The 21462-nt window shown below is 36.0% G+C and overlaps 1 protein-coding gene across 1 annotated transcript in view; it reads left to right on the top strand.

The window, feature by feature from the left end:
- PAWR (PRKC, apoptosis, WT1, regulator) overlaps positions 1–21462 on the top strand; it is a gene marked incomplete at its 5' end in the record, with an annotated part of 110014 nt that continues 88552 nt past the window's right edge. Inside the window, one exon of the mRNA XM_008566492.1 lies at positions 1–174. Within this exon, the coding sequence (XP_008564714.1) occupies positions 1–174 (174 nt within the window). The remainder of the gene's footprint in view (positions 175–21462) is intronic.

Raw genomic sequence — 21462 nt, 5'->3', positions numbered from 1 at the left:
ATCGCTGCTTCGGGGGCACCGCCACCCGGGGGCGAAGAGGAGGAGCGGGACGGCGCCCCAGAGAAAGGCAAGAGTTCGGGCCCCAGTGCCAGGAAAGGCAAGGGGCAGATCGAGAAGAGGAAGCTGCGGGAGAAGAGGCGCTCCACCGGAGTGGTCAACATCCCCGCGGCAGAGGTGAGCAGGGCGGGGGCCGCGGCCGCGGCCGCTCCTTGGCGCGCTGCCGCCTTCTGGGACCTCCCCGGGTCTCCGGGGTCCAAGGTGTTCCTACTCTCGCTCGTTCTTCCTATGCCTTCACCGAGTTAGGCAGGCAGAGGATGATGGAGTTTTACTCTGAGCAAACGCTTCCTGGGAAGTTCCCCAAACCCAAAGTAGGGCACGTGCTTTTTATGCTTCCTGGCTCAAGTCTCAGACTCAGGATTCTCCTTTCCAGGGGGAAGAAAGCAACTTGTGGCTCCAGGACTTGCCTACCTAGACTTGTGTGTTTATGCTCGATCAGTTAGAAAAAATGATGGGTGGTGATGAAAATATAGTTTCCCACGTGTCCGTCTGGAGTTCTCTTCTCTCTTAACAGTGTTTAATCCAAGACAGCTTTATCTTGTACTGAATCCAAAATCAGTATATCCAAATGAACTTATGCAATATTTCATATAGAAATCAACTGTTTATAAATTGTGCTCTCCACCACACACACAGTTTTTTCCTGAGTGATATTTTGGTCAATAGGTTTGCAACCCACCCTTCTGTTTGCTAAAATGTTCTCTTCTATGTAAGTACAGTTTCTGGAAAACGTTTGTGGTAGGGTTGTGTTTGTTTGTTTGTTTGTTACTGGTATATTTGAGCAGTCTCAAAACATTTCTGCAGGGAACAGTATCTTCCCATTGGAGTGACTAGTAAAAAAATTTTTTTACCTAGTGCGTAATCGCATTTCCCTGTGCCTGACAACAAAACAAAGCAATCACAAACAAATTTTAGTTACTTAAACAGTAGCTCACTGGGAAGTGGTTCAACTACCGCGTTTCACCCAGAGTAGCTGCACCTTTTTTTCATGGGCTCTTTAGGTTTCACATTTTTTTCTTTTTACTCCCGGCCTTCTAATATACTCAACTTTGCCACCCAGTAAGTAACTCTTAAGAATTTACTAACTTTAATTGTGTTTTAAGTAAAAGCATTTACAATAACTTAGAGTGTATATCAAATATATCCAAATTTTTAAGTATTAATATGATTTCCATACCTGGAAAATCAGTGTGTCTTTGTAGGGTGTATTTTTATATGAGTGTTTTAGAGAGATTTTTATCAGCCAGCAAAACTGTGTTCTGCGGTTTGCTACTTGCACAAAAGATCTGTTATTCATTAAATTGCTTTAAAAAGAATTCATAAGAATGGTAATCAAATTTCCATTTTTTTAAATATAATATGAAGATTAAGGGGAAATTGAAGACATGGCTTTGAAAAAGCTGCATTCTTCAACTCTATTTTTAAAAGTAGCTTATGGTCCAAATAAAAGCATTTGTCATTTTCAACCTTTTCCTCATGCTCATCTGACAGGGGTCTTATTTTGGGAAATATCTTGGCAGATGTTAAACTTCACTTTTTGTTTGGCTGCTTGTGCTAAAATTATTTTTCACTTTTTTTTTTTTTTTTTTTAAAAGGGCAGTGTTACTGGGGGAAATAAGTAGAGTGTATCTTGTGAGATCCTAAGAAACATCCTTTGTTAATACTTCTGCTTTGAGTGAGGGAACCTAGTGCTGAGAATGTAGATGACTCTCCAGTACAATTGAATCTAATACTCTGGAATGTTTTTCGTTTGGGTGTTGGCAACTCCTAAATTTAATCTTCCTTAAAAACAAACAACCTAGGGTACCAGTTTTTTGTCTGTGGAATTTGAACCTTTTTTATTGAACTGAGGACTGCTTTTTTTTGAATAACTATGGCTCTTCTTCAAGCTGTGGGACACTACAAAACATGGTAATGTCTTACCACAGTATTAACAAGCATACTTCTTGAGTGACTCCTCATATTTTCATATTTTAAGTTTTTAAAAAAACAAGTCTTTCATGTTATTTTAATAGTGGTAAAATATGTGATGTAAAACTGTAAAGGTGAGCCAATTTCATGTTTTTAAATTGTTGCTTTTTTAGAATTGTGTGCCATTTCTCCCAGTAGTTTCAACAGAGAGAATGTAAGTTATTGGGTTTCTTGTGTAAAGAATTTAGCATTCCTATTTTAAAAAGTCAGATTACTTTTTACAAACTTTTCAGGTATGAAAATACTGTAAAAGGATGATCATCAATCTGTCAGTATTCAGTAGTAGACTTGTATTTTATCTAGTGTTGAGTAAGACTTATTTTCAGACAGTATTCCCGACCAAGGTTTATATTAATAGATTAACATGTATTTGTATACTGTAGAGAGCCTATTTTTATAGTTGATAAACATTAACTTCCTCCAAGAAGTACTTATTAAACATCTGTGTGTGACACATTCATTGTGAGTTTCATTAACTCATTTTACTAGTTACAAAATATTTTATAATATTGTTATAAAGGCATCTGACAGCAGCTAAAGGTACTAAAATCAATTAGAAGATAGGTTTAGCAAGGAAGTGTGTCAAAACTTGAAACTGGCTGATGGGGGGTAGGACACTGGGTGGATACTGCATGTGATGAGTGTAAAAATCCAAATATCCAGATGCTGTTTAATGAGATAAACTTTAGTTGTTTTCAGTTACTAAGAGTTGATATTTTTTTTTTTTTTTTTTTTGCTTATTTGTTTTTAAAGATGACTGGTAAGGGGATCTTAAACCTTGATTTGGTGTTGTTAGTGCCACACTCTCCCAAGTGAGCAAACCGGCCATCCCTATATAGGGTCTGAACCCATGGCCTTGGTGTTTATCAGCACCGCACTCTCCCAAGTGAGCAACAGGCCGGCCCTGCTAAGAGTTTTTTTTTAAAAAAACTTTTTTCTAAATTTTTACATTTTCTATTTTTTTATAATAATTAACCTGAATTGGATAATCTGGATTTGACATACTTCCTGCCAATAATTTTTGTGTATGTTTATCAGATCAGTTTGATGTTTATTTCATGTCTGCATTCAAGGCACTATCCTACACACTGGAGAAAACAAAAATAAGGCAGTGTATGTTCTTAAGGGTCAAGGCTGAAATCTAGGAGGAAGGATAAGCATAATTATTGAAAAAACATAAGTACTGAGTTAACAGTAAAAAGGAAAAAAGCCACCTCAATGCAGCCTGTAACTAATTATTTATTAGAAGTATTGTGTGTTTAAAAGGAAGAGGTAATTGGGCTGGGAGTAGCTACTGAGGATCAGAGTCTTGTCTTGAATCATGTATATTTCTATAGCCTGTATATTTAGACATAAATTCTCACATACACGTATACATAACTGTTTTTTATAGTCTTTTAAGTGTCAGAGTGCAGTGGTTTTAACTCTGGCAGCATATTGATATCGTGATGATCTTAAAAAATGCTCCCTCATGCTGATTGCTTGAACTCTCCATCCTCCCTGCCCCTACCCTCTATGGGTCTGGGATGGATCCCAGGCATTAATATTTTTATAAACTCCCTATGTGATTCTAATGTGAGTCAGGGTTATTAACTTTGGGCTGCAGTCTGGGGTTATAGAAACGAACAGGACATAGGCCTTGCCTACAGTGTGCTCTCAAGTAATATAAGGAAATATCGTTAATTACGGTGATAGACAGCCTAGTCTCTGAGCAAGATACCTAACTCGAAGAGGAGGAGGGATGTTGACCTGTTCTCAGAGTGCTAAGGAAGTTATTGCCATTGAGTAGGTCTGCATAAATGGATAAATGGAAATGGTTACCATAGAAAATATAATCTTTGAATAGGTAGAGGTGGCACTGAAGTTTTGGTTTAACTAAACAAGTTAACGTATGAGCATATTTAAAACTTGTGTTTGCATAGTGGTTGGCTAAAGTGCTTTATATGTTGTCTTAATGCTCACAACAGTCCCATGTAGTACTTATAGTTACGCTTTCTATCCCCATTTCCAGAGGAGAAAATGGAGGCTTAGAGGTTAAATGACTCAGGATCATGTAGGAAGTAAGTGATAGAGCAATATTTTAAACATTTTTGTGCTTTTTTTGTGTATGTGTGCCATCTAGGAAAAGGGGAGTTTTTAAGAACTAACCTTCCTTGCATTATTTAGCATATTTCCCTAGATTTTTTCTATAACTTTTTATTAAAGGTTATCTTAAATAATTTAACATCTGAATGAATGAAGAAAACAGTACAAGTATAGAAATGAATAGAAATTAAGGTCAAATTTGTAGCCTTAGGGATTGCCTCTGACATTCTAATTTGTAGTTTGCTTGGCAAAATTTTGAACATGAGGCTATCAGCAAAATGTAAATTTGTTTTTGGTTAGCAATCAGAAAATGTGGATCTTTGATTTTTCTTGAGTGATATGTTATTTTTCTGTAAGGATGGGATTATAACATCTACTCCATAGTTAGAACTCAGATTGGTAAAAGGGACGATAAAGGACCATATAATATATAGAAATCATTTTTAAGTGAACACAGTTTAGGTCATAATTATTTCTTGGACATTATATAGGACAGATTCCACTTAATAAACTTTATAAATCCAAATAGATTAAGACATGCCTTTTGGTATTCCCATTATCTTCCAGACTGTCTACCTTTCTTTGTGATGAGTCAAGAGAAAATAATAATGACTCAGAGTTGGAGAAAATTTGACTTATGAATGGGGTAGATACAGTGTAAATACAGAAGTTGCTTAATAAGATAGTGAGCCCATCTTTCCTAAATGTTAGAACTCATTGGTAAAATAATCTGAAATTTTAATATTATCGGGATTTGTAATGAGTTGTCTGAGCTGGGGAGCCATTTCTCATAAAAATAATAATTGTATAATTAAAGTAGATGACATTTATGGTGTGCTTATTAAGTGCCAGGTGCTGTTCTAAGCACTTTACATATATTGGTGCATTTAATTCTCACCACAGTCCCATGGGAAAATGGGGCAGAGAGGGTAAGTTACTTACCTGCTTGAGGTCATATATGTAGTAAGAAGCAGAGTAGAGATTGCATTCACAGTCTGGTCCTTAATAACCATCTTACTACACTTCAATGTATTGCATACTATCCATCTACTTTAAGAAACACAAAGATGGGGCCGGCCTGGTGGCGCACTGGATAGTGCGCCGCTTGGGAAGTGCGGCGGGGCTCCCGCCCGAGGGTTCGGATCCCACATGCAGACCGGTTCCCGCTCACTGGCTGAGCGATGCGCGGGAGCAACACCTAGGATTGCGATCCCGTTGCCGGTCCCCGGTCTGGTACGGGGGCAACACTGAGGGTTGCGATCCGTTGCCGGACATGGAAAAACGGACAAGGAAAAAAAAAAAAAAAAAAAAAAAAAAAAAAAAAAAAAGAAACACAAAGATAATTTTAGTGGTAAATATACGTATTATAGAAGTTGGAAATAGCCCTACCTATTAAAAGATGAGTGAAGTGGGACTTTAATGGAAAAATTTGAAAGCAAATAGACATATAGACAGTGACATTAAAATTCTTATATAAAATCATTATCAAGCTAGTGGCCTATATATGCTCTTTAGTATTTCTTTTTTTTTTTTTTTTCGTGTCCGGCAACGGATCGCAACCCTCAGTGTCGCGCCCGTACCGGACCAGGACCGGCAACGGGATCGCAAACCTCGGTGCTGCGCCCGCACCTCGCTCAGCCAGTGAGCGGGAACCGGTCTGTATGTGGGATCCGAACCCTCGGCGGGAGCGCCGCCGCGCTTCCCAAGCGCCGCACTGTAGCAGTGCGCCACCGGGCCGGCCCGCTCTTTAGTATTTCTACATTGGTTTTTAGCACCTATGATGTAGGCCAGAGAGTAATTATGCTATTTAGTAGTAATGTTGATATAATGTTTTAGAAGTTTAAAATTATTGGCAAATATTAGGGTTTGAAATTTTTTGTCCTTTTTTTCTTTTTCAAAATTGAGATATAACCCACGTACCATAAAATCACCCTTTTAAAGTGTACAGTTCAGCGGTTTTCAGTATATTCACAAAGTTATACTCTGAGTGCTTTTATGTTTTCATTTTAATATTTCATTTTGTTCTTAGAACCTCTGTTACCTAAGTTTTAGCTTCCCACTTGGTAAAGTGCAATGGTATTCAAACCATAAGAAATTAACTTAAAATAATTTAATATCAGCCTTTTCCACATTTCACAGAGAAAATGGAATTTTGATAGGATCTCCTCAATTTTAATATTCTTAAAACTTGGGCACTGGCTACCATTTGTTTGCACTAGATTTAGTATGAGGTATTTAATTTTACAAAATGTAATACTTTCAATTTATTTAAATTTTTATATGTCTTTCATGGAGATTTGCAAAGCTCTGTCATCAAACATTTGGCAAAATTGATTCAAAATTTTAAAAATGGAGTTTCAGATTATTTATAGTCTCAGTCATATTACTTAAATCAGTGTCCTAAAAGATGTGGCTGGGGGAGGGGGTACAGTATCATCTGTGTTCTTTATTTAAAATGCAGTTTTTTGGGATCCACCTTAATCTGTGTGATACCTGAGACTACATTTTAACATGTTCTTGTATACACTAAAGTTTGGGAAGAACTGACTTAAATGCCCTGTAGTAGTTTATTGATCTGTCAAATGAAATTGATATTGATTATCTAACAGGATCATTATATGAATCAAACAAAATGTTTGTGAAAATGTTATAAAAATGTTCAAATGACAAATTATAATTATTGTATAGGTAACATTGATAACTGTTGATGTATAATAGAAATTTATTATGAGGATTTTAGGTATTCTTATTTTATCCCTCCAATTAAAAACTTTATAAATATTTTAACGGAGACAACTTGAGCTACTTGGGAATTCAAAGCACTTTAAACGTCTATGTAATGTCATATATTTAGTGCAAAATGTTGTGTCTGCCTTGCTATTTGTCCAGAATTTGTTAGAAGCCTATAATACAGAAAAAAAATCTCTGACACTTAATATGTAATTAGAGTTTTTCTTTCAGTCATTTTTTTTATGTTACATATCTTTTTTTTTTTTTTTTTTAAAAGACCGGTACAGGGATCTTAGCCCTTGACTTGGTGTTGTCAGCACCACAGTCTCCCAAGTGAGCTAACTGGCCATCCCTCTATAGGGATCCAAATCTGTGGCCTTGGTGTTATCAGCACCACACTCTCCTAAGTGAGCCACAGGCCGGCCCTTATTATTTTACATATCTTAAAGGAAAGTATATAATAAAGTATGTTTATAAATATATTTAATAATTAGGAATTCAAACTCTTAAAGCAGTTTTTTGGCCATCTTACCAAACTATTTTTAAGTGCAAGAATTTTTTTTCCTTTTCTTTACTGCTCTTAACATGTTAGAACTGTAGATGTCCTTGACTACCAAATGAGTCTAACATATCTGCTTAACTGCTGAGGCAACCTTCATTTTAACTCTTAGGCACTTGTGTTATAGCCACATACATACTGTTATAGAATCAAGCCTCAGCCATCTGTTTACAAAGAATGTAAATCTAAGTTATGAAGGACAGAATTAACATTTAGAAGATTGTGTTCGAGGAATTTGAATAAATAGTAAGATATTAGCTAAAACAGTCAAAGAAGTTACTTTATGTTTTGAATTCTCAGCAAGAATTCTTGATATCCTATAATGTAAGGAAAAGTTGATCCAAACCGAATTGACATAATCTTAAATTAATTTTTTCTGTTGGTAAAATAATGTGTTAAAAAAAAAAAGGGCCGACCCTGTGGCTCACTCGGGAGAGTGTGGCGCTGGGAGTGCGGAGGCTGCGGGTTCAGATCCTATCTAGGGAGGGTGGGTGCGCTCACTGGCTGAGCACGGTGTGGGTGACACCATGCCAAGGGTTGCGATCCCCTTACCGGTCACAAAAAAAAAAAAAAAAAAAAGTAATATGTTTATTGTAGTTCTCTTATGGAAATAAATCCAAGAAAAGAGATAAAAACCTGTTATCTTACACATGTTAATATTTGTGTTTCTAACCTTATTTCTGTGTATCTACATGAGAAATGGAACTACACTGTAAATATAGATTTGTGTGTATTTTTACCACTCATCATGAGTAGTTTTATGGTATTATTCTTACTTCAAAATAGGGATGAATGTGTTTTGTGCTGTTTGATGTTAAAATACTTAAGCATTACTTCATTGGGAAAGGACCCTACTGCTTCTCTGCCCTATTATGTGGCTTTCAGATTAGCATATAAGTAAGTTGTCTTAGATAAATAGCTATTTATTTCTTTTCATATGTTGTGTTTCCTGAAACATTTTTCAAGAAAAGTCATTGAAAGAGTCTCAGAGGTACTAGGACCTTCAGATAATTGGTGTCAGAGGTTTTTGTTTTATTTTTAGACCTCCTCTATAACCTTTCATTCCACTGGGATATTGGTGGTAATTATAAAGGTATGTATGCTATAACAACATAAAAAGTTTCTAAAACTCATCATGCTGTGCAAAATTGCATACTAAAAACTGTAGGGCATATGTGAAAATGGAGTTGGGGCATAACACTCAAAAGCTTTTGTCAGTGGCATGGAAAAAGATAGAAACCTTGTAAAGAGTAACAGTTCTACACATGTTAAATTGTTAAGAAATAACATAAATTCTGCAATAAATATGACACTTTGCCTTGAAAAAGACCTGAAGTTTGTTTTTGTGAGAGTGGGTGTCGGAAGGGGGTGGCAGCTTGTGAGTTATCATGAAGTGGTAGGAGGGTTATCTGAAATTGGAGTGAAAATGTTACACCAGATGTGGATGGGTATAGCTCATATCACCTCTTTGAACTGAGGTACTTAGCAGATGTTTTAAGTAAGTGCATACACGAGGGTACTTCAGAAAGTTCGTGGAAAAGTAGAATTGAAAGATAGTACAAATCTTTTCAAGAAGTTTTTGAAGTACCCTTGTATATTTCTGTGTGACTGGGTTGCAGTTTTCTGTGCTTACCTATTTCTTGCATTTGTGCATAAGCAGAGGCAAAATTAGTGTTATGCTCAACTTGTTCTCTAACATATCAATTCCACATTTTCTAAACAAATGTTATAGCATTTATGTATATACCCTACCTATATGCACATCAGTCTGTCTAAAATTTGTAAAACAGTGACTTGTAAAGGTCAATCCAAGTAGTAATATATAGAGAAAAGGATAGCAGCGACTAGAAGTGGGAATACTCACTTTAGAGTGTAGTTACTAATGGTGATTGCTAGGGCAATGGCAGTAGAAAAGAAAAGAAAGCGATAGAGTTGAGAGGTATTTCACTGATTTAAAAAATTATGTAACTGGATGTTTTGAGCTGGAAAAGTCTTTAGAGATAATCTAGTCCATTGTTAAAAAAACATTAAAGTGATCTTTCCAGAAAAGTTGCATTTCAGCCTCAGCCTATTTATTATTCAACCTTTAGCTGAGTCTAGTAGTGTTTTTTCCCCCAGGGCTAACACTACCTCTCCATCAGGGATCTTGCTTATTTTATTTCTTCTTTCTTAAATACTCAGCCTCTGCCTCTTGATTCGTCTTGCCATGCAGAAATGTTTCCTTAATTCTGCTTCACTTTCAATTTATTTTTTCTCCTAATTGCTCAGTTTCTTAAAGTCATCATCTTCACTTAACTCCCACTTCACTGCTCAGTTTTTTTTTTTCACTGCTCAGTTTCTACTAATTTATTGAAATACGTTTATCTAAGGTTGCTTGTGACCTCCTAATTGGCAAATGTGATAACCTTTCTATTTTTATCCTATTTGACCTCTCTGTAGCATTTGGCCTTGTCACTCCTCTCCCTTGTATGCGGTAGCATTTTTGTAAGATTCTTTTTTAGTTGGTTTATTCAGAAATATTTGCATGCTTGCTATGTGCCCCAGGGTCAATGCTATTGATACAAAGCTGCTCACCAATCTTTAAGGAACTTCCCATCTTCTCTTAGGGAAAAAGATAATGAAACAAATAATTACAATTTGGTATGAGAACTGTGATGGAGAAAAGAACAAAGTACGGAAATAGCACAGAAAAGGGAGTCACTAATTATGTAAGGGAGTCAAGGAAGGCTTTACATAAGATGAGAGGTGGTATTATGCTCTAGGTCTTAATTGGTAAGGAGGAATTCCAAGCGGAGAGTGGGACAGAGTAACATTCCAGGTAGAGCAAATAGCATGTGCAAAATAATAGCTTATATTGCATGCCTATTGTATGCCCAGCACTGTGCAGGAGGCTTTCTGTGCATTATTTCTAATTTTTGTATTAACTCATAAGGTAGATTTTTAAAATATTCATCATTTTACCAGATGAGGAAGTTGAGCCTCCAAGAAGTTTTGACTTGCCCAAAGGCCATACTTGCAGAACTTGGCTTTGACTCCAGATCTGTTTGGGTGCCAATGCCTACACATTGGTTATCATTGTTAGAAATAAGCAGGATATGTTCTAGCAGAGGAAACTTTGATGTGCAGAGAATTCATCATGGGGAGTGAATGGAGAACAGTTAAAGAGGAATGATATGGACCAATTGTGATGGATCTGAATGCCATGCCAAGGAATTCAGATTTTGTTCTGATATTCTTTGTTACTATTGTTGGCTGGGTACTTCCTCTGTTCATACCTGTTTATACAATAACTCACTATTTAGGGAAAGAAAAAATTTTGCCTGCTTAATTTGAAATTATTAGGAGGATTTTCTTGTTCAGAGACAGATACTCATTTCTCTTCAAGAAAAGTAAACAATACAAAATACTTTAAAAATAATATGAATATAGTAGAATAAATCCAAATTTCCACATAGATTAAAAAGAAACTAGAGGACAGGATCTAAACAGAGTTATACCAAGTGATTCTTTTGATTACAAAAATAATTCTGCAATAAATAAATTTGAGAATGACTTTTTGGAGGGTGCAGGAGGTGGAGTAGAGGTGGGGGTCTGGTGATGTAAATTGCCAAGAGTCTGATCTGGGTGTAACCATGGAGAAGTTTATAGCTTAATATTGTCCCTGAGTTTGGACTTTGTCCTGTGCTTTATATAAAGCAGATGTTTATGCCAATTTCAGATTCTTCCAATTTATCTTGGAATATAGATGCTTGGAATACAGTTGCTAAAGGATGGGCATCACCTTTGAATCTTTTGTTAATGTATTATTTGTTCAACTTCTACAAATGTTTCCTCCCTTCCTAATTACTTCACATTAGTATCATAGAGAAACTCAAGTGCTTCTCCAAATCATGTTTTAGGAATAGTATTTAGAAGGATTATGCAAAGATCAGATATGTATTACCATTTATAGATTTGATACATTTTCTTCCACTTTTAGTTTTATATATTGGGATTATATTCTGTGTACATTTTTATAACCTACCTTTAAACTTGACATTGTGTCATGAGCATTATTTTATTTTAAACTTTTTTTGAAAGCAGAGATGTTAACTATCACTTTTTCTGTTTCATAGGCACGATCCCCACAATCCAATGACAACGATTACATTATTATTTTGAAATATAATTCTAGTGGTTATTTTTTGGTACAAATTCAAAATAAATGTAATTTGTGTATCCAGAAATTTATTCATACTACAAATACTATTATAACCTTTTTGTTATCAGTATCTCATAACCATCTTTACATATCAATAAATACATAGCTGTGTTGTTATTCTTAATGGCTACAAAATATTCCATTATTTGGATGTTCCACTATAGCTGTTGCACATTTGCTCAGTTGTTAGTACATGTTACACGTTAGACACTTGACTAGGCCTTTTGAACATTTGTGTTTATATACTTATTCTGTTACTAGCACTGCCAGGATTTGGACAAACTCTAATTCATGATTTTTGTCCTTGAGTAATTTATAATCTAATTTGGAGAAATAAGATTATATAAGACAGTCTGGAACATTAAAAAGATTGTGTATAATAAAATGTTAAATGTTAGGCCATGCTGTTATGACAGAGATGGGAGAGATCCCTAGAGGAGTGAATGATCCAGGAAGGTTTGTGGAGAGTGTGAGATTTGAGCAGGATCTTAAGGATTGATGAGGAGGAGAGTCATATTTCGGGTTGAGAGAACTGATTGGGCAGTGGTACAGAGATGAGAATTAGCAACCTGACTGGGATAGGTTTATGTTAGACTAATAATAGTAGGTGAAACTGGGGGAGCAGTATTGTGAAGGATCTTAAAAACTAGGCTGAAGATTTTTGGCATGATGTGTCAGTCTGCAGGATAATTGATCAGGATATGTTCATGCTGTAAGAGCAGGATTTTAATAGCTATTAGCTATTGGGCAATGGTGAGCAGAGTAGGTTAGAGGAAGAAGAGAATAGAGGTGAGATTAGTTGGGAGGTTGTTGCCATACTGCAGTTGAGACATTATATGTGAAACCATTAGAACACTCGTAGAATACAGTTTATTTTATTTATTTATTTATTTTTCCTTTTTGTCTTTTTTCGTGACCGGTAACGGGATCGCAACCCTCAGTGTTGCGCCCGTACCGCGACTGGCAACGGGATCGCAACCCTCGGTGTTGCGCCCGCACCGCGCTCAACCAGTGAGCGGACCAGTCTGTATATGGGATCCGAACCCTCGGTGGGAGCGCCACTGTGCTCACAAGCGCCGCACTCTACCGAGTGCGCCACCGGGCTGGCCCGAATACAGTTTATTAATATGTTCTCAGTTGTATGTCTATTGTCCTCAGTTGAAGTACATTAGAGGAGCTTATTATTATCTTGAGTCACATGATAATTTCAGAGACAGTAATTGAACCAGAAATCATTTATACTACTAATTGGCTTTTAGAATATTGTATTATTTTGATTATGGGTGAAGAAAGGTATTTGTATTTCAGAATAAGTAAGCCATATCAACAATAGATAACATTTGTGCTTACAGGGCCTGGCACTATTCTAAGCCCTTTATGTACATTAACTCATTAAATCTTTAGAACAACTCTAGAGAGGTCAGTGCTATTATTCCTGTTTTATAGATGAGAAAAACAAGGCACAGAGAGAATAAGCCATACGAATTTCTGATTTGAAGAATTAGTAGCCAACCTTGCCCTTGTCTCCAGTCCTGAATTTTTCTTTTTCCTCTGCTTCCAAACTTGTAGTGGGGTCAGTGTCACCTCTTAGTACTAGCCTGAGCAAAGTTGACATCCTTATATTAAGCTTGCTTTCAGCTTTTTGATTAAATATTTTAAACAGTCTTTTTTTCTTTCCTGCTTATTCTGAGGTAAAAGTTACATGTGACTGAAGAGTAAATCAGAAGCCTTATTTATCTTAAAAAGGAGTAATTGATTTAGAATACCCAGGAGAACTAAAAGCATGATTTATCCTGATTAATCCATACGCAGATAATCTAAAATTAACTATGATTATGTTACAGACTTGATTGTATTTTTATGTCTCATACAAGAGGATTAAAATTCTAAACTCAACAATAGTGTCATGAACTGACTTGATTTCTTGGTACCTCAATTTCCAAAAGTTCTAAGTAGAGGAATTTGCCTTATTTGTGAGGAGCTTTTATGAGGAATCAAAAATGTTAATATCAAGTACTGTACCTACTCTTAGCTCTTATTTTTAGTTCTCACAAATCAGATATATATCAGTATAATTGCATTCTTACCAGGTCCATATTTTTTTTTTTTTTTTTTGTCTTTTTGTCTTTTTCCGTGTCTGGCAACGGATCGCAACCCTCAGTGTTGCCCCCGTACCGGACCGGGGACCGGCAACGGGATTGCAACCCTTGGTGTTGCTCCCGCACCTTGCTCAGCCAGTGAGCGGGAACCGGTCTGTATGTGGGATCCGAACCCTCGGGCGGGAGCGCTGCCGCGCTTCCCAAGCGGTGCACTTATCCAGTGCGCCACTGGGCCGGCCCCTTACCAGGTCCATATTAATATTTATCTCTTAATGAGTTAGGAAACTGTATTTTCAGATGGTCAGTATTTTAAAGTCTGTCAGTCAGCATCCAGTCTCCAGTTATGAGACCAAAACCACACCAGTTATTAACAGAGATAATTTAAAATAAAGAATTGTTAACTAAGTGTGAACAATTGTTAACTAGGTAACAGAAAAGGCAAAAGGAGAATACTAAGACAACGTGAAGGTAGCAATTGCAGGAAGCAGTTATTACTTTTAGAACTGGGAATAAATGAAAAGTGTTGAAATTATCAAAATTTTGATGAGGGACCTGTGGAGCTGAAACTCAGACCCACCTCTGAGAAGGAGCGCTGTTTGGCTGGTGTTGGGTTACTGAGTTTGAAGAGGGGTTCAGACTCATTTTTGAAGAGGGGCCTCCAACTGGCTGGTGCTGAAGTCACTGAGGGGCACAGAAAGGCTGCTGCTACTTGAATGAATGCTGCTGCAGTGAAGAAGTGGCTCAGGTAAAGCTGACAGGGATAGGAAGGAATCAGGAAGTTCCAGGAAGCAAACTTGAAGGAGCAATCTTTTCTTATTCAGCCTTGCAGTTTCCCTCTGGCTCTTTGCATTGGCTGAGCTTGACAGAAATATCGAAGATGGGCTCACTTAATGTGGTTGTAGTAGTTGAGAAATTTGACTTCTAACAGGATATTTGGTAGTTGCAGTGGATTGAATCCCCCCCCCCCCCCAAGTCGTTAAAGCTTAATCCCCACTGTAACTGTTGAGGGTGGGAAATCCTATTATAATTGAAAGGTGGGGCTTTTAAGAGGTGATTAGATTGTGAAGACCCTGCCATAGTGAACAGATTAATGTATTTGATGATGTACTGGCAGTCATAGGCATGGCTCGGAGGGCTTTAAAAGGGAGAGCACATGAGTCTCTCTCTGGTTCTGCCATCTTGTAATGTGATACCCTGTGTAGCTGAAGCAACCACCAAGGAAGAAGGCCTTCACCAGATGTGTTCCCTGGACTTTGGACTTCCCAGCCTCAGAAACTGTTAGCAGTAAATTTCTTTTTCTTTATAAATCACCCAGTTTCAGGTATTTATGTTATAAGCAACAGAAATGGACTAATGCCGTAATAGTGCTCATTATTTTAGTTGTGATAGTAGCATAGTGTGTGTTTGAAAGGAATCCTTTTAGAGATTATGTATTGGTATATTTAGATGTAAGATATGCCTGGGATTTGCTTCCAAATAATATGGGGTGTGTGTGGGGGGGAATTAATAGAAGTATGGATGAAATTGTGGTGATGGACAAATGAAGATTCTTTTTATTATTTTCCTTACAGCTATACATGTTTGCAATTTTCCAGAATAAAAAAATTAAAAATAACTTTTTTATGATATATACAAGTTAATAAAATTGATTCTAGTTGAGTGGTATGTATCCAATCCAAGGCAGACAATAAACCTGGGGAGAATAGGTACTGTGCAGAGGCTAAAAACAGGGAAGTTAGGCTAGAGAGTGGGGGAGGCAGAGTAGTGGTGGCACTTTAGGGTTGTCACAGAAAGCCTCTCTGAAGCAAGGCATTTAGTTAAGATCTGAATTTTAGGAAGGAGCCAGCCATGTAAAAATCAGGGAAAGGAGCTATAGTAAAAGTGTTCTAGGTAGAGCTAACAGAAATTGCAAAGGCCTTGAGGCAGGAAGCTTCTTGAAGAATTCGACTTAAAACAAAAAGGTGTGCGTAGCTAGAGGGAGAAGAGGTAGGCAGGGACAGGGTCATGGTAGAATTTGTCTACCATGACAAATAGTATAGTGTGCCGAGTAGTACATTGAAGCTTTGTGAGGGCCGAGCCCGTGGCGCACTCGGGAAAGTGCGGTGCTGGGAGCGCAGGAGCGCTCCCGCCGCGGGTTCGAATCCTATATAGGGATGACCAGTGCGCTCACAGCGCTCACTGGCTGAGCGCGGTGCGGCTGGTCTCAAAAAGGACAAAAAAAAAAAAAAGAAGCTATGTGAATAAAATGATGTGTAGTCATAGCATTAGGTATAATAAGTAATCTAGGGATGATTTAAAGTGTAAGGGAGGATGTGAATAGGTTAAATGCAAATACTGTGCCATTTTATGTAAGGAACTTGAGCATCCTTGGATTTTGGTATCGCCAGGGCGGGTCCTGGATACTAAGGGACAACTTTCTGTATTTCCTTCTGTTGTGAGGTCCTCAACTTGCTGTCTTGATCCCTCTCCTTATATTTGTCTTCTCTATAACTTTCCTTTCTTACCAGTTGTTTTTTTTAATACTTTTGAGGTGAAGAGTTCAGAAGATGCTAGAAGGCCAAAGACAAACTACTCAGGGCTGCCTTGTGAAGCAGAAACATCACCTCATCAAGCAGCTCAGTGGGAGAAAACATTGGTTTTAATGCCCCTTAGGCTTAAGAGCATATGATTTAACTTACCTATGGGAATAAATTTTCTTCTACTTTGAAACATTAAAAAACCTCATCAACTTTTATTATAGATAAATAAAACGAACAAAGGGGTAACAAGATAGTATAATGAACCCTGTGTATGAATATATTACTCAGCTTCAATAATTATCAATTTATGACCAATCTCAATTCATCAGTTTCCCCCCCCCGTCCCCATTATTTTGAGCTAATCCTAGATATCATGTCATTTTATTTATATGAATTTATCAAAGATAAGGACTCTTATTTTTTTAAAGGTAACCACAATACCACTGTTACATGTAAATAATAATTCCTTAATATCAAATATCCGGTCACTGTTGAAATTTCCATGATTGTCCCATACATGCTTTTTATATTTTGTCCAAATCATTTCTATACACTGCAGTTGGTTGCTGTGTCTCTTAACTTTCTTTTAATCTTCAGATTCTCCCTCTTTCTGTCTTTTATTTTTTTGTAATTTGTTGAATAAAGCTGGTCTTTTGTCCTGTAGTGTTTCCCACAGTCTGAGGGATTTTGCTGAATGCATCCGCATGGTGTTGCTAATATAATCCTGTGAACCCTTTATTTCCTGTAAATCGGTAGATTTAGATTTAAATCACATCTTATTTGAGTGATGAGATTCATTCATTATTTTTTGGCAAGACTTCTTCATAATTGGTATTTTGTACTTCCATCAGGAGGAATAAAAGTCTGGTCAGTTCTCTTTCTATGATGTAAGCAATCACTGATGAATTGTCTAGATCAGCTGTCATCAAACTTTTTAGTCTCAAGATCTCTATATTCTTAATAATTACTGAGTATCCTAAAGGGTTTTTGTTTATGTATAAATATCATTATATCTATTTTACCTTATAAGAAATTAAAACTAGGAAATTTTAGAAATACCTGTTATTCATTTAAAAATAACAATAATCAGAACACTGCATGTTTACATAAATAACATGTTTGTGAAAACTATTCCACAAAATAAAAACTTAGAAGATTGGCATTGTTTCACGTTTTTTGTAAGTCTCTTTATTGTCCATCTTAAAGGAAGACAGCTGGATGTAGCCTTTGGAAACTTTGTGTATACTCATGAAAGAATGAGAATGGGAAGGAAAGGTGGGTAACATCTTAGTATTATTGTGAAAGTAGTTTTGACCTTGCAGACCCTCTCGAAGAGTCTTGGGGACCTATGGGGGTGACTGGACCATGCTTTGGTGGTAATGGTCTAGATCCATTTTATTAGTGGTTGCAAAATGTTGATATTTTAATTCTATCATTCCTTTGTAATTATTAGCTGGAGTATTTTACAAAGACAAATTGCCTTTTATCAATGAATTAGTCACCCTGAGATACTGTTTGTACAAATAAGGTAGGCTTAATTCTTTTCCTTTAGGGAGATAGAAGCTGTATTGCATTCATTTTACCATGTGAAAAGAGATAAGAGAGGGCCACTAATCCCTTTTTGTACTAAATGAAACCACTTGCACTTAGACACTCCTGCAAGTGAATGGACGTCCTCTGCTAATACATTTGAGTTGCCTTCTTAAATAATTAAGATGCAGCTTGTATCTTACAGCTTGCTTGTTTTAGTAGCATATCAAATAACATAATCTCTTTAAGAAACTTGCTTGAGGAGTCTAAAAAGGATTGGAACCTTCTAAATTATCTGATGCTTTACCTGTTTGCTTCCTTATAGAAATGTGAAGATTAATAAAATAATCTGTTTGTGGATAGTTTAAAATGCTTGTTTATTGTGAGATATGTTACTGTTAGTTTCATAGAAGGAAAAAATAAAGGCTGGGTTCTGGGATGTTGAGTTTTGCTGCAGTTTGATTTTAGAAAACCACACTGTGTGTCTAATCTGCTTCTAGAATTGCTTCCAAAATTTGAACACTGTTGAAGCAAGACAGGGAGTTGTATGGTGTCATAAATGATAAAACCCAGAGACTAAGAATTGGAATGGAATGAAGTCTGGAGAGAGGAGATGTGTGACAGAGTAGAGTAAGCAATGATTAATTAGGCATAATAAAATTTCAGTACTTGTTCTTAAACACAAATGAAAGGGGAAGGTCGTCTTAATTTCTTACTCTCATATACTTGAGATTATATATGAAATCAATTTTACTGTACCTAGCATTTTTTGTTGACTTCTGGAATTTTTATGACATAATAGAAATATGTTGAGACGAGTTTATATTAAGCCAGCTATCTATAGATCTTAAAATATTTGGCAGTTTAAATAGTTTTTTAATGTGAGTTAGAAGTGGGAAGGATGTGAGTTGAAGGATGGAAGGAAGCTGAACCAAGTAGAATAATCTGCCAGCAAAATAAATCTTTTCCAGTTAGACTTAATTTCTTGTTGTTTTTGGACCCGATCAAAATTGTTTTAGAGATTAGAATTTAATAGCATAGTTATATTTGTAGACTATGAGAAAAATAAAAAGTAAATTTAATTTTTGTATTTATGAAATTTCTTTGAAAAAGTTTTCATATAGTTTTTTGAGAATGTTATAAGTAGTACGTACCATTGTTCCATGGAAACATGGTTTAGAAAAGAAATTAAGTATTTTCTTTTATTGTTTTAACCTGTTTTTTCATATTTATTGGAGTACATAGCAAACCTTACAGCTGAACCCTAAAATGTAAGTATTGTTGACTTTTGGAAAAAGATTTAGTGAATTGCCTCTCCTTCCAGGCTGGGAATTGAAGAGGTGTTGTCTGGTTATAAATTATGAATTCAGCAACGGAGTGTTCACTACAGAATTTTAAAAAATTTTGGTTTACGTAAATAGTAGATGGATATTGACTATACTTAGACAATTATCACTGTTTTCTGTTCCCATTTTTTTCCTTTAAAGTGTACACTTTGGAGCTTTAAAAAAAAGGTATACCCTGACCTTGAAATAATTTGATATCACATTTAGGACTTTATTTTTAATATTACATTTAAAAATGTTGAATTTCTGAAAAACAATATATGACCCAAAACAAGGTAATGACATAGGTTTAAAAACATAAACAAAAATGCCTTTTCAGGGCATGTTCCAGTAAATATAGGTTTAGTGTAAAAACTTGGTAATTGTAGTTCTTGATAATTAATGGTCTAAAAAGCACAGCATGATCCTATAGGGCCAAAAATTAGAGAATACTCTAAATAAGACAGTAAAGAAATCTTTTTGAGTGCTTAATTTACTTTTTAATTATTATTTTTTTTAATTGAGGGAGGGTTTTGCAGAGATGGAGTGAAAGAAGAGGATCACTGATCCTCCTCCTTTCTCTCCACATCCTTTTGAAAAATGAAAACTCACATCAAAAAAAAAAGTTGGGATCTAGTTGCAGCCCCTAACCCTTGAAGTGGTGGCCTCTGATGACTGTTTTAAGATTTGCTTTGTACAGCTCTTAAGAAAATAATCCTTTACGAAAAGTAGGTAAATAATTCTAAATTTCTCAGCCTAATTTAAAAAAAATTTTATTTAACACTTTATTATTCCTAATGTTAATAAACTTCTCTCTTTTCTTTCCTTCTTTGCTTTACTTTTATTTTTTTTGGTGGCTGGCCGGCCAAGGGGATCCGAACCTGTGACCTTGGTGTTACAAGGCTGCACTCTAACCAACTGAGCTAACCTGCCAGCCTTTTCTAGTTATTTCTAATGGGCAAATTTCTGTTTGGAAGGTAGGATGGACTACCTTATTATAAGCTATTACTCCCTTTTACAATTTCGTATTTGCTAACACTTAGTACTTTTTGTGGAATGTGTATTTTGTGTGTGCTTTGCAGTTGGATTTATTTTTGTCAGTTTATTACATCATAAACACCTAGCCTAATCATATTCTTAAGTTAACTAGGATGTTAGTAAATCACTACATATAGTATAACTTTTAATTTATTTCTCTTACAAGTTGCTGTGTCAGAAGTTCACGCTGTGCTATTTAAAACAAATGTTATTAAACTCTATTTGCCTAAAGATCACTAAGGGAAATTAATGTCTATGATAAGACTAATGAATCTGCGTTTAAAAAATCTCTGGTGATTCTGATGAAGGTGGACCATCAACAGTACCTTTGAGAAGCCTTGATTTACAGAATTTATTAATAGCTTCAGTTTAGGTAAAACTAATTGCTCAATTAAAGTTTTTTTTTTTAACTTTCACTTAGAAAATACTACTTTTTCTTAAATTTCTTATAGTTATTAAACTTGACATTTGGCATGTAAAGATGGAGTAAGAAAGTGAGAAAATGCTATTTAAAAAATGCTAATCATTAATATCAAGGAAATAATGAAAATGGTACTACGTTTTCATGTTGTCATTATAAATAAAAATAGCTACTCCTTATATGAGAACTCTGATATTTTGGGCAAGTGCTTTTAGTTTATTTAATTCTAATTGAAAGGTGTGTGGTTGAGTCTTCGTTATACTAATAAGAAACGTGTCCACCTGCCTAATTTTTCACAGCAAGTAAACTGATGGTACCCAGATTAAAATTTATGTTTATCTCACTCCAAAATTTCATCAACTTCAACTTTTCTGAAATGGGCAAATAATTGAGTGGATAGGTGTTTAGTAGTGTGAAACTTGCTCCCTTGGTGTGGCCATGAAACCCTATTGTCTTACACTGTATTTACTAGGTTTTTTCACCTGAAGTATGGAAACCAGCTGAGATTCTTGTTGGTGCCCTCCTTCTCTCTCTCCTATGGTTTTAAGTGTTGATTCACACCTTTTAGCACTATTTATATATTTATTTTGTCTGTCCTCTAGAAAAAGATCTGATGGGGATGGGTGCCCTTTTATGACTTATAGTTTACGGATGTATAAATGGCCTTCGTGTGGTTTGGTATAAGCCCTTGTGGGTTTCCTACCCTGGAATCCATAAAGAGCTGTGCTCCTACTATGGTTTTTACATGTAAATAATACTTTTGTCTCACAGAGGATGAAGAGAAGCAAGCCGACTGAATTCTATTTCAGCTTGGCAGTGCAGTCTGTTAGTGAAGTGACCAGAACTAGAATGTGAATGGAAGCAAGAGATTAATAATTGCAGGATATTTAGATTTATTTCCTCATATAGTAGATACAGTAGAAAGTC

Source organism: Galeopterus variegatus, unplaced genomic scaffold (genome assembly GCF_000696425.1).
Source record: "Galeopterus variegatus unplaced genomic scaffold, G_variegatus-3.0.2 Scaffold246, whole genome shotgun sequence".
Lineage (NCBI taxonomy): Eukaryota > Metazoa > Chordata > Mammalia > Dermoptera > Cynocephalidae > Galeopterus > Galeopterus variegatus.
This window is presented reverse-complemented; position numbering and strand designations above follow the sequence as displayed.